Source organism: Ptychodera flava, chromosome 22 (genome assembly GCF_041260155.1).
Source record: "Ptychodera flava strain L36383 chromosome 22, AS_Pfla_20210202, whole genome shotgun sequence".
In the NCBI taxonomy this organism is placed as follows: domain Eukaryota; kingdom Metazoa; phylum Hemichordata; class Enteropneusta; family Ptychoderidae; genus Ptychodera; species Ptychodera flava.
Window position 1 is genome coordinate 24,468,185 of NC_091949.1, and position 12,059 is coordinate 24,480,243.

At 38.7% G+C, this 12,059-nt stretch overlaps 2 protein-coding genes across 2 annotated transcripts; both read right to left on the bottom strand.

Annotated features, from left to right (window-relative positions):
* Nucleotides 1-2,149: 2,149 nt before the first annotated feature.
* LOC139122309 (uncharacterized) lies at nt 2,150-4,989 on the bottom strand. The gene is made up of 4 exons (XM_070687705.1): nt 4,736-4,989; nt 3,604-4,157; nt 3,093-3,166; nt 2,150-2,495 (listed from the first exon to the last, which is right to left on the bottom strand). The coding sequence occupies exons 1-4, from the start codon at nt 4,987-4,989 to the stop codon at nt 2,349-2,351; spliced, it is 1,029 nt and encodes a 342-aa protein (XP_070543806.1). The 3' UTR covers nt 2,150-2,348.
* Nucleotides 4,990-8,123: 3,134 nt separating this feature from the next.
* LOC139123021 (uncharacterized) lies at nt 8,124-12,059 on the bottom strand. The gene is made up of 3 exons (XM_070688961.1): nt 10,932-12,059; nt 9,774-9,847; nt 8,124-8,924 (listed from the first exon to the last, which is right to left on the bottom strand). Exons 1-3 carry the CDS (start codon nt 11,530-11,532, stop codon nt 8,781-8,783), a joined length of 819 nt encoding a protein of 272 aa, XP_070545062.1. The 5' UTR covers nt 11,533-12,059; the 3' UTR covers nt 8,124-8,780.

Below are 12,059 nucleotides of genomic sequence, written 5' to 3' on the forward strand. Positions count from 1 at the left end.
CACTAAGACACGGGAGTGAATTTGCCATCATCAAAACACAATCTTCTTAGTAAAGTTCTGTGGTACAACGAAAACATAAGGAATGAAGGAAGTGTCCTCTTCTATTAAAATGGTAAAATATTAGAATCTTGAGGCTTAAGGATGTTTTGGATGATAACAGAAATGACAGACTTGAACAATGGTAAATCATTGCAAAAAATACGAGGATTACAAATAGACATGCGCAAGAAGAGATTATGGCAGAGTATGAATCTTTCATTACTTCAATCTCAGATTCCTGGAAACAAATGAGTTCAAACATCCAAAATGAAGAAAGCTATTACATTCTGATTTTAGGTACTATGGTCTGACAAAAAGCGATGTCAAAACAATGTCAATTTATTGTAAATTAGTTGATAAGAAATGGCATGAAGTCAAAGGTCAAATATTGGCAGAGGGTCTCACTTTTACCAACAATTACAAACTTTCTTTATTCAGTCGTCTTAATTCGAAAGGAATGGTAATTAATTCAAAAATGATTTAAATTGAAAAGTACTCCACAGAGGCCTCATTACAGGAATCACGGCCAAAACTTTTAAATTAAGTGTTGGGAAATGCAACATTTGTGGCAAAGAAGAAACACTGGAACACATCTTATTTGAGTGTAAATTTGTAAAAGAAATCTGGCAGAAATGTGTTGTCAGAAAGTAAGTAAAGAAATGTATTTCTTTCCTTGTCAATTTCTTTCTTTGTCAGAAAGCACAATTTTGATAACAATACCAATATCTAAAGATTAGCAATTGCAGGAAATGAAAATGATATAATAATGCAATTAATATCAGATATGATATATTGTATCACTTCCTTTGTGAATTACACAGTTTGGAATGTTAGAAATTTGGCAAATCTTGATGGGATTAAAGTTACCCTTCAATCATTATGCAGTTAAAGTGCTATCTGTCTTCACCAATGAATACATTGTATTTCACTTATAAGATGACGACAAAGCTGAAGATTTTATCATGTTTTCAAGCCTTGTAAGACTTGTAGGAGAAGGATGCGTCCTGAATGCATTCATATGATGATATGATTTATTTGATATATTTGTTTCTATTCTCTTCAGTGAAACGGCCAGTAATGCTAAGATGATTTTTTTCAGTATTTTTATTTTGTATATCAATTGTAACTTCTTATTCTACTTCCAAAAGAATGTTGGAACACTCATTATTTAGCTTGTCAAATTAGCGTCTACACGTGTAAAATGAAGTTATTGTTTACATTTGAATTCTAGTCCGGACCAGAATTCACTTTTCAACAATAACATTGACAATGCAGCTTACATGCGTTCAGGCTGAATTGACAAGCTGAACACTGTGTATATCAACTAGTGTTTAGGAGAAGAACAAGGAATTATGATTCACATTCAAAACAAAATTGGTGAAAAAATTATCGAAAGGTATCAATACTGGCCCTTTAAATTACTATTTTTTTTCACACATCTTCCTCAACCCAAAATATTCAGTTATGTAGATGTGTTTTTACATTTCACTTTGTTGGAATAAATTCATTTTTCAAAGAAAAAGAAACGGCAGCAGGGTAAGGTAACCTTTCAATCCTGTGCAAATCAAATGAAATGCTATTTCTCTTCCTGGGTGAATACCCTGTAATTTATTCTTATGTTGAAAAATAATGTTGATGATTTTGTGGTTACATGTTCAGGCTTTGTGAGACTTAATGTCAACGGATGCGAAGGGAACTCATTTTATACACATTCACATTTTCTGTTTTCAGATCTTTCCTTTGAACGTTTTGCGTTCATTTCATTTCAATACTTGACACTTCATTTTGATGATGAATATGTCTACCATCAAATTTGAATCAATCTTATCGTTTAAAAGGAATGAGAGAAGAAAGCCGTACTGAAGTTGGACTGTCACTGAATGATGCAAAATGAGCCCCTACAACCACAGTTGCGAGTGGAGTGATACATACCGGCCGCCGCGTAGTATGCATAGAATAAATTGGCCAATTATTCTATGCATACTACGCGGCGGCCGGTATGTATCACTCCACTCGCAACTGTGCCTACAACATACAAGCGCTAGACCAGAAGATTATTGGAAACATTTGATATTTCAGACATGTGTCCCCAAGGCGCCATTCTACCTTTGCTGTAATACAAAGCACAAGAAACAAGCTTACAAAATTTAAATGACTGGCATGCAGTCCTCAATTTAATCATACTGTCTGTCGATAAAATGAAAGGTGAGTGGTATTCGTAAAGATGTGCCCAAGACTCATCATGTATATGGCAGCTTTGTTCGCCAAGTCTACATGATTTTGTTGGTTTGATGTAAACACTGCCTATCTTAGTAGAAACCGGCTAATTTGCAGCGGTAAATGCCTTCTTTCATAAAATATTGCCTGCAAATGCCTGTAGAGCTCCACTTAACCGTTATCAATCCACTGTACTGTCTTTCAGCCGTTATTTCACCAGTGCCCGGTGGATTCCCATCCTTGAAATAAACACAAAATAGAAACGTACAATATTACTGTTTGATTTCTTTCACGATAGCACTGAATGCCAAATGAACACAGCAGAGTATTTTACGTTCATGGGGAGATCTCGCGAGGCGATATTCAGTATCAGCCTCAGTTGCCGACAAGTTCAAAGTTTGAATAATTATTCTCAAAATTTGTTGGGGACTCAAATGGGTCACTCATGCAGTCCTCGGCACTACACGTGACATCCATTTTGCACTTTGTTGAGAAACAATTTCCAACAAACGTCATAATCACGCAATGATATGGCTCTTAAAGTCTCGCGCAATAAGGAAATTGTTCATTGTATTTTTTTATGGGTGAATATAGTTGTCACTGCAATTACTGTAATGGAAAAAACAAACAAACTTTGCTCTATCGAGGGAAGTGTAACACTGGCGGTCATTTTCAAATTTACACTAAATGTAGGTCATATACAAAATCAATGTGACAATGAATCGTGGCTGTAGTTATCATTTTAGAACCATACACCTCATTTTCTGGAGTCTACGGTAGAAGGCATTTCAATTTCCTATGAACGCGAACGGACATACATAACCTGGAAAATTTACCTCGGATCCATAGCTCCAATCTCTTCCCCTAATAACAACCGTTCCCACCTTCATTTGAGCAGCCATATTTTCACCTGTAACATAAATAAATGAAATACCCTTTGCAATATCCACATAGAACAGTAAACGGATGCAAATAGCCAGACACTCAGTTTGTTCTGCACCTTACGCTCGTTCCTCACTAGATTAAGTGTACGCGGCTACGCATGCTCTTTATCATGATACTCACAAACATATCGATTGATCGAAATTAATTCGAACCCGACAACGTATTGTAGTTATAAAGACGAAACAACTCTTTCAGTATCTGAAGTCCTTCCCCGACAGCAAAATACGTGAAAAGCCAATTCAACAATGGTCGAAATGGGAAAATAATAAACTATCACTATGTTGAATGTCCGGCCCTCTTCAAACATTCAAACGGGTGTGGATGATTCTGGTACACGTGGTGAATCATTCACGTGACATAATACATGTTCTTTTTGACGTTTATTACTGTATTTCACTATACCTGACATGACGTGAATGGTAAATGGTGAACCGGGCATGCTATATCCGTCAACAGTCAATGACAAGTCATAGAGACCTTCAGCGTCTTCACGAAATTTGACTCTGTAGCAGTTCGATCCACGGCTAACGTCCAGTTGTTTCACTTTTCCATCTGGGTCAGTAAGGGTTGCCTGAAGTCGATCAGTTGTATAATCATGAAAGTCTGTGTACTGCACATCTATCTGTATTACTTCCTTTGTGATAGCATACTTAGGTATTTTAGATCGCGTTACCTTGATCGCCTCCTCCAAGATTCCAATAACCCCCTCACCGTTCATCATCTCGTTGTTTGGTCTGAAGATAGCAGGAATCTTCGGAGGGTAATATCTTGTTCTTATTTTCATAACTTCATTGACACGTACAGTTGCCTGTTTGAACTGAGCGGCCGCCTCCCAGTCGCCATAGTTTATAAGGACATTAATGAAGTCACAGACACTGGCGATATTCTTCTCTGCGATTTCGTAATGATCGATATCACATTCAATTTGTTTCTTTTCGGCATCGTGGTATTTTTCACTTGTTCAAGCAACTTCTTTTCCTCATCTCTAAGTTTCCGAATAATTTCTTCTGTGTGTGCTTGTATCTTCTTCACGTCTTCTTGGTGGCGCTCGATTGCCTCGGTAAGATTTTTTGTAACTTTCTGTGCACTTTCCCGTGCTTCTGTCTGTTTTATCCTGAGATTGTCCAAGGAATCTCGTAAGGTCTTTACAGAGACTGTGAAAAATTCTTCTTGGGATCTGTGTTTATGTTCGGGTGGCCTGTGATCTAAAGCCACGCATTCCAAACAAATAGGCTTCTCACATGAGTCGCAGTACAACTTGATGATGTTTTCTTCATGAGATGTGCAGAAAGTTGGCGACCTAAACGACGAAAAGTTTGCAATTTCATCAATCTCTATGTCGGACAGCGCCACCATCCGATGCCCCTTGATAGCTCTAATCTTTGCGTGACCCCTAACACATTTTTCACATAAATTCAAAACGCAAGAACAACATCTCTTTTCGGCAACCGTTTCTTCACAGAAATCGCACATGATCCCTTGATCTGATTTCCCCATCGGTCGCGTGTCACGCGCTCTCACATATTCTACTAACCCGTTGATAAGGAAATTTGAGGCAAGAGCTGAGGTGCCATCAACCGGAAGTTGAAATTCACATCGGCATTCAGGACATCTGAGAGTTTCTGCGCTCTTCTGCACCAATGTCTGCAGGCAACCCTCACAGTAAGAGTGTAGACACTGTAATGTCTTGGCATTCTTGTAGTACTCTTGACAAAGACTGCAGGTCAAGAAATACTCGCCGAGTTTTCCCAAATTGTCGTTCTCTTCCAATGGCTTTGCAGAGGCCATGGTGTATATCCTTTCCGCTGAAAGTGGCCAAGTTGCCAAATTCTGCCGCTGACGGCGCTCTTATGAGTCGCGAAGACCCAAAAACACACTGAAACCACAGGCGCTCCTTAGCTGGGTAGTCTGCTAAGTAGATCGATTTTCGAATCGATCTGTTGATCCCGTAGTATATATGCCCGCCACTGCAACCTAAATACTCACACCTGTACCGTAAAATTTGACCCTCCCCTTATCCTCCTGTCTAAAATGTGACCCTCCCCCTTGTCCGACATTCTAAAACTTGACCCTCCCCCAACCATTGCGGTATTCTCCCCAGGAATAACTAAAACAGTATCAGCTAATTTACATAACAATTAGTTCAATTGTTATGGTAGGGACAAATTACAAAGGCAAGAATTTTTGAAGAGATATGGTATTTCATACATTTGAGGGAGGGTCACCATATTTTGTGCAACTATAAGAAGGCAAGATGTGGCTGATTTAGTGCTTCATCCAAAAATATCAAATCATAATACATGGAGTCTATCCGGCAAATTATTGACAATTTACCCCCACAAAACATGCTATATCTGTATATTATATGTTTGATAATGTATTTAAATGTACTTTGCTTGAATAGGGAAGTAAAATGTGCATTTGTGTACAAGACATTGATTTCTGAATTTCATCTAAAAATTTGGTTCACTATTCATGGTGTCTATGATGAAATTATGAATAGTTTTTTCCAATACAAAAATAGGTAAATCTTTGCATTTGTGTACTCTTGATTATTGATGTTAATGTTCTTGATTCGACTTGAGTGGTTACAAGTCTATGGTTGTGCAAGAAATTTGATTTTGGAATTTCACTGAAATGTCAATTCACTATGCATTGCGGTCTATGATGAAACTATGAATAATTTTTTTTTCAGTACAAAATTAGATAAATCTGTGCATTTATGTATGCTTGATTATTTAGGTTATTGTTCTTGATTAGACTAGAGTGGTTACAAGTCCATGGTTGTGCAAGAAATTTGATTTTGGAATTTCACTGAAATGTTGATTCACTATGTATAGCAGTCTATGATGAAACTATGAATAATGTTTTTCAGTACAAATTAGATACATCTATGCATTTATGTATGCTTAATTATTCACATTATTGTTTTTTGATTAGACTAGAGTGGTTACAAGTCCATGTTTGTGCAAGAAATTTGATTTTGGAATTTCACTGAAATGTCAATTCACTATGCATTGCGGTCTATGATGAAACTATGAATAATTTTTTTTCAGTACAAAATTAGATAAATCTGTGCATTTATGTATGCTTGATTATTTAGGTTATTGTTCTTGATTAGACTAGAGTGGTTACAAGTCCATGGTTGTGTAAGAAACTTGATTTTGGAATTTCACCGAAATGTCAATTCACTATGCATGGCGGTCTATAATGTGTACGTATTTTGTTGGTGATTTCCAATTCAGGAAATATCACATGGACAATCAAAGTTTTGGCCATAAAATCAGCTTCTGTCAAAAGTGACCCTCCCCCAAGATAGGTTTATAAAAAGTGACCCTCCCCCTTGAACTGTTTTCTAAAAAGTGACCCTCCCCCAATTCCCCCGGCCCACCCCCCTTTAATTACTGAAGTCTCCCTAAACCTACTTTAAGAAAATTCGATCTGAGAACTGATGCTCCCCAAGGATATTGAAATGCATTGTGGGTAAAAATTGACATCTCACCACTGAGCAAGAGTTTGAGATGCGAGGTGATCTAATCAATACTTTTAAGGCATGTTCTATTTGTTCATAAAGTAGCAAAAGGCATGCATCTTTTTTTTAGCTTTTTAGAAATTTCTGATGTACAATTCCCGTATGCATTGGCTTCTGTAATCTCATGTGGTTTACTTGTAGCATTAGATCCAAGGTGGGGACGGTCAAAAATGGAAAAAAAAACACCGTGGAGTAATAATTGCGAAAACAATTTTTTTTGCAGCCAAACCGATTTCAAAACAGAACATTCGCTTAGTGACCGGCCTATACAAAGGTGTGCATTTTGAATGACGTAATGCTTTATAAAATCCGAAAAGTGTGCATTTCAGCTCCCTGACCACCCCTCCAATGATCCAATGGCCCATCCCTTGGCGATTCCCAGAGAAGCATGAGAAGAGTTTCTAAACGTGTTGAAACAGACGACGATCTGGATAATCATTTTAATTTTCTGTGTTTTGACTTGAATAGAACGTTTGCAAAAGAAGTTACCCATGAACTAATGTGCGTTAAAAGCAGACTTTCATTTCTTGCGATAGGTATCAAATCATTACTTTTAGAAATATTCATCGGGAGGTACATTTTATTCTAGGGCAGTGCCATCGGGTGCACGTGAGGGGAGATAAGCGTTGGTGCAGCTAGTGTCGTACAGACTCCAGAATCTAACAATCGTCACTCAGCTAAAACAAAAACACCGATTTGGAATACGTAAACTGTTTTGAACCACAAAATAGCTATATGTTATCTCAGCGTAGGTTTATGTGCCACATATTTGAAGACGATACATATGCACTTCTTTGATCAGAACATTATTAGTGCCGTGGTGGTATCCGATACTGGAACCAAACCTCAATACTGTTACATAGGGATATTTTTGACCAAGTACATATACTTCCAATTATGACTCCCCTATCGGATTTTCCGTTTTAACCCTTTCACCACCATAGTTTGACCCAAATCCATTGTTTTCTATGGTAAAAATGGACCCGTACACAGGGAACTGGGTGAAAGGGTTAAGCAAGTGGGTAATCACTGTGTCGCGACTTTGAGATCGATATAAAGTGAAAGTATAGGTGAAAGGTGTAGGCGATACTGAACTTGAAGAACCGTAACAGCATTATTTGAATTGTTGCCGGCCAATTATTGTAAGTCTGATGTCAATAAAAAAACACTCAAGCATTGGATATTGCAAACAGACCATGATTCATCGTGTGTCTCAGGAGGCCAAACACAACGACTAGAATATTGTCTCTACCAGTAGTGTTCAGTTTGTCAACTCTGCATATACATGTACATGTATGTGTGTAATGCTCAGTGTTGTCGTTGATAAATTCTAGTCTGGACTGGAATTCAATTGTAGACAATGATAATTGCAAATTGTACGCTTAATCTGCTGTGTTGTCAAGGCCATTGGTTTTTGTATTTTGACATACTTTAGGAACTCAAATAAAAACGTACACTTCATTTACAATACACAAAATCACGAAATGTCAAAGGTTACAGCTATTTTTCCTTCGACATACTTATCAATTTTGTGGAAGTCGCTTTCCTGTGCCCTAAATTTAATCTGAAAAACAAAATATTACTTTTCTTATCATTGACAGTACGTCATAAAAATTTACTATATAGACATTGTAAAAGTCAAGAAATAATTCGAAGCAGCACAAAGTTCTATCTTTCAGATAAACTTGAAAATTACGACAGTTCGAAAGTCTGTAGGGAAACCTCATGGAATTTTGCCAGTCATGTATGTCAGCTGGAATGTTAACTTTCAAAAAACGTTAGGCACACCCGCTAGTTCCAGGTCTGGCAAGGTCTGGCGAGACTGTGAAATAGTGGCTGTACGGTCTAGTCTGTAAGAACTCCACGTGACCAAGTGTCGTCGCACTAGCAGATAGAGCAAGTTGCGATAGCTGTGACGTTGAATTTTCACTTTCTCTTAAGAGCTAGCACCTTGAATGAGAAATTATCATTGTCAGGCTTGAGCGTTTTTGTTCCGCTATTACTGCGCCACCTACGGTTGTAGATGAAGTTTTATTTTTGTGCTTATTCAGTGACACTCAGCAAGTTTCAGTTGAAAATAACCAGAGCTGGCCTCCATGAAATAGCTGCCCTGGTTTCCGCAGTCCCACTGGACAGTGACGTCATCACCCTGCTTTCGTGTCACTCTCCCTTTACCAGGCGGATTGCCATCCTGAAAAGATATCGGGGAAAAAATTACATGTCAATCTTATATAAAAGGCAAAAGATGTCCTTTTGTTTGTTACGGTGGCGAAATCTGTCTTGTTGGTAAGTCAAAAAATAGTTTCCAGTCTACATCACTGTAGACCTTTACGACATGTTTAATTTATCTTTCCTTGGTGTGTTCAAAATTCCTGCATATTAAAATTGTCAAACAAACAGTTTTTACACACTACCTAAACGAATAGACTCTATATTCCGAGCTACCCGCCGTCTATTCCCCCAAAGTACAGGAAGGGGAGAAAGCATCATTCTTGCTGACAATTAAAATCAAAACTCATCTCATTATCGGTGGCAATAGTCAAGGATTGTAGAAGCATGCAACTTTCCGTCTAGCCTAACCACACCGATATAGCGTTATAGCGCCCGCAATAAATTATATATTTATCGATTTGTGCACATTAACAATATTTCCATAGGGAGTCCAATCGTACAAACAGTAGAGCGCGCGTGTATGTGTATGTGTAGGTAGATAGATAAGAATCTATCTACGAATTTGTCTATCTGTCTATCCGATTATGTAAGTGCATATATATACGCGTATATATGTATGGCGAATGCAATAATTTGACGACAGAGAGAGAGGGGGGCGCAAATCATCGCCACTCCGCATATTACATGAGGAGACCTCATCATGGCATGTGTGACCTAAAGGAACTGCAGCAAAGATGTCCAATGTGATTATAGAGATAGTATGTAATGAGAACAGCACAGAACAAACAGGTGTGGGAACGTCGTTCCCTCTACATTTTGATTTTATCCATTGCAAAGATACTGAGTAACACAATTTTTTAACGCTCACCTCATTTTTGTATTCCCAGTTTTTTCCTCTGGCAACCAGACTTCCTATTTTTACCTTTTCAACGTAGTTTCTTACTGTATGTATTGAGAAAATATTGACTTAATGTTCTGACTAAAAACTAGCCTATTTCGAAATTACTTTCTTGTCTGTTCCATAAAAATTTAACAGTTTTCGGTTAAGGTAGAATGCGCCTCGGGGACAGATATTCAGACTTAAATTTTTACAATTATTTTCTGATCCACCATTTATGAGCGCTCATTTCAAAACTCCTGGAGTAAGAGAAAATTTCAGTCTTAGTTTTTCGAAAAATCGAAAATTTCACTTTTCCCCGTAGAGTTACTACTGGGGTGGCGGCCATTTTGAATTTCAAAATTCAGTAAATGCTGGGTGATTTGGTTCTCTCGTACTAAACTTTGCATGGTGACACCTGGTCTTTATTCTTGATTGTGAAAGAAGATGGTTGAAGGTTTAACTGAGGAGGTAAGTTTGAGCAAAAGTTTATAAGTCTTTCACTTTCGAGTCGCACACTACCTTAAATTGTTGCAACATTTATGTGTGTCATAGTATCAACGGTAAGCTTCAAGATCACAAAGACTTTCACATTTTATTTCATGATGGTCTTATGTTGATAAAATGGCTAGATGCCATGAGACCAGCCCGTACATGTGAATTACACAAACTCTTTACTGATTACATTTATGCCTTTAAATCTGGAAGACTGCATGATGAAATTGCCCCCCCCCCCTCCCCACGATCACAAAATTGTTCAGTCGGTTGGAGCACAGTCCCTCTAGAGGGACTGTGGTTGGAGTGACGCATGTGTTTTTTTGACAGCTGATGGCGAAAGTGTACTTCTGATGTGCCAGTCACTGTCATAGCCCACGAAAATTTAAATTTATGTACTTTTGGAATTCCTGAGAATATCAATATTTCTACCTGAAACAGCGACATTCAGAGAGTTGACATGTGGATATAAAGGAAATAGGGGAACCTCCCCACAATGAATCCTATACGAAAACTCAGCCAGTTGACTGTAATTTTTCCCCGAAAGTCGCGTCATTTGTCGTATGTACAGTCGTGTCGTTCTCCAATATTTTCCCTGTCTACTCCTGCGTGGTGTTCATAATATAAGCCACTCAGATGCGATTAACAACTTACTTGATAGAACTGATACGTGGAAGGGGGAGCCAGGCATTTCACGACCACTTATAGATACGGATAAGAGGTGCACGCCCTCAGTGTCCGCGGAAAACTTGAACGTAAACTTTCCTCCGCTTTTGTGTGATACGTCTAACTCTCGCCTGGCCCCTCCCGAGCACGTTGCCTCGACGCTTACTCGGTCGTACTCATTTGACCCTGCCGCCCTGTTTCCATAGAAATCAAACGTTTCCAATTTCAGGTCTTCTGAGTCACCGACAAGAACGTATTTCGGAATTCCAACTTTTGTTTTTTTCACATCTAATGCCCCTATGTTGCCGAGGATTACCCTATCGTCATCGAGCAAGCTTGTATCTGGCAGGAATTCCAAGTGAACTGTGGGTTGCTTTATTTCCGGGACAACTTGCTTTTTCTGGGACTCGTACTCAGACTTTAAACGTTCGATCAGTTTCTGCTCGTCTTCCCTGAGTTTTACAGCAACTTTCTTGGCGTGTTCCTTCACCTTGTTGATCTCTTCTTCGCACGCTCTTTCGAGCGCAGTTAAACAATCGTTACCTGTTTCGGATTCCATGTTGGGCAGCGTCCCTACATGCGTGTTCATGTTTCAAATACCACCTGGTGTTTAACTTCCACCTGAGATGATAGATGTCTTGGCTTATAGCTGTTATTGCTCAAACTTATTAATCCCTGGAGTCCGCCGTGTTCCAATTTGCTCATAAAATGTTCACCGTGCAGAGCGATTGCTGACGTGCACTATAATGTTCATATTCGTTTTGTCATTGATCCCTTTAAAAATGGTGTTCGACAAACCTATAACACTGCAATGTCCAAAGACCAGAGGTCACAACCTGAGAGCGGTACTATTTCTGAGGCAAAATATCAAAATCTCTAAGTTCCCGGGCTGAACTTCACACCACCTTGCAGTGAAGTTAATGATCCTCAGAAAACAATCGGTGTAATACGCCCTGCAGGGCCCGAGCGGACAAGAAATGTCACGTAACTAACAACACAGCCTTCGTTCTTTCTACGTCTATTGTATTACCTGACAGCTCTCTTTGGCAGCCATATTGTACCGGTCACTATGGCAAGTCAGTGGTTGAGTACACACCCACGGGGTGGCTTATGAGA

Excerpts from the sequence above, each read along its gene's own strand:
- LOC139123021 (XM_070688961.1), bottom strand. The coding sequence starts at position 11,532 with ATGAACACGCATGTAGGGACGCTGCCCAACATGGAATCCGAAACAGGT. Across the intron at positions 9,848-10,931 it reads CCACGTATCAGTTCTATCAA|TAAGAAACTACGTTGAAAAG; the intron begins GTAAGTTGTTAA and ends CAATACATACAG. Across the intron at positions 8,925-9,773 it reads ACTGGGAATACAAAAATGAG|GATGGCAATCCGCCTGGTAA; the intron begins GTGAGCGTTAAA and ends ATATCTTTTCAG.
- LOC139122309 (XM_070687705.1), bottom strand. The coding sequence starts at position 4,989 with ATGGCCTCTGCAAAGCCATTGGAAGAGAACGACAATTTGGGAAAACTC. Across the intron at positions 3,167-3,603 it reads TACCATTCACGTCATGTCAG|GTGAAAATATGGCTGCTCAA; the intron begins GTATAGTGAAAT and ends TTTATGTTACAG. Across the intron at positions 2,496-3,092 it reads ATTGGAGCTATGGATCCGAG|GATGGGAATCCACCGGGCAC; the intron begins GTAAATTTTCCA and ends GTTTATTTCAAG.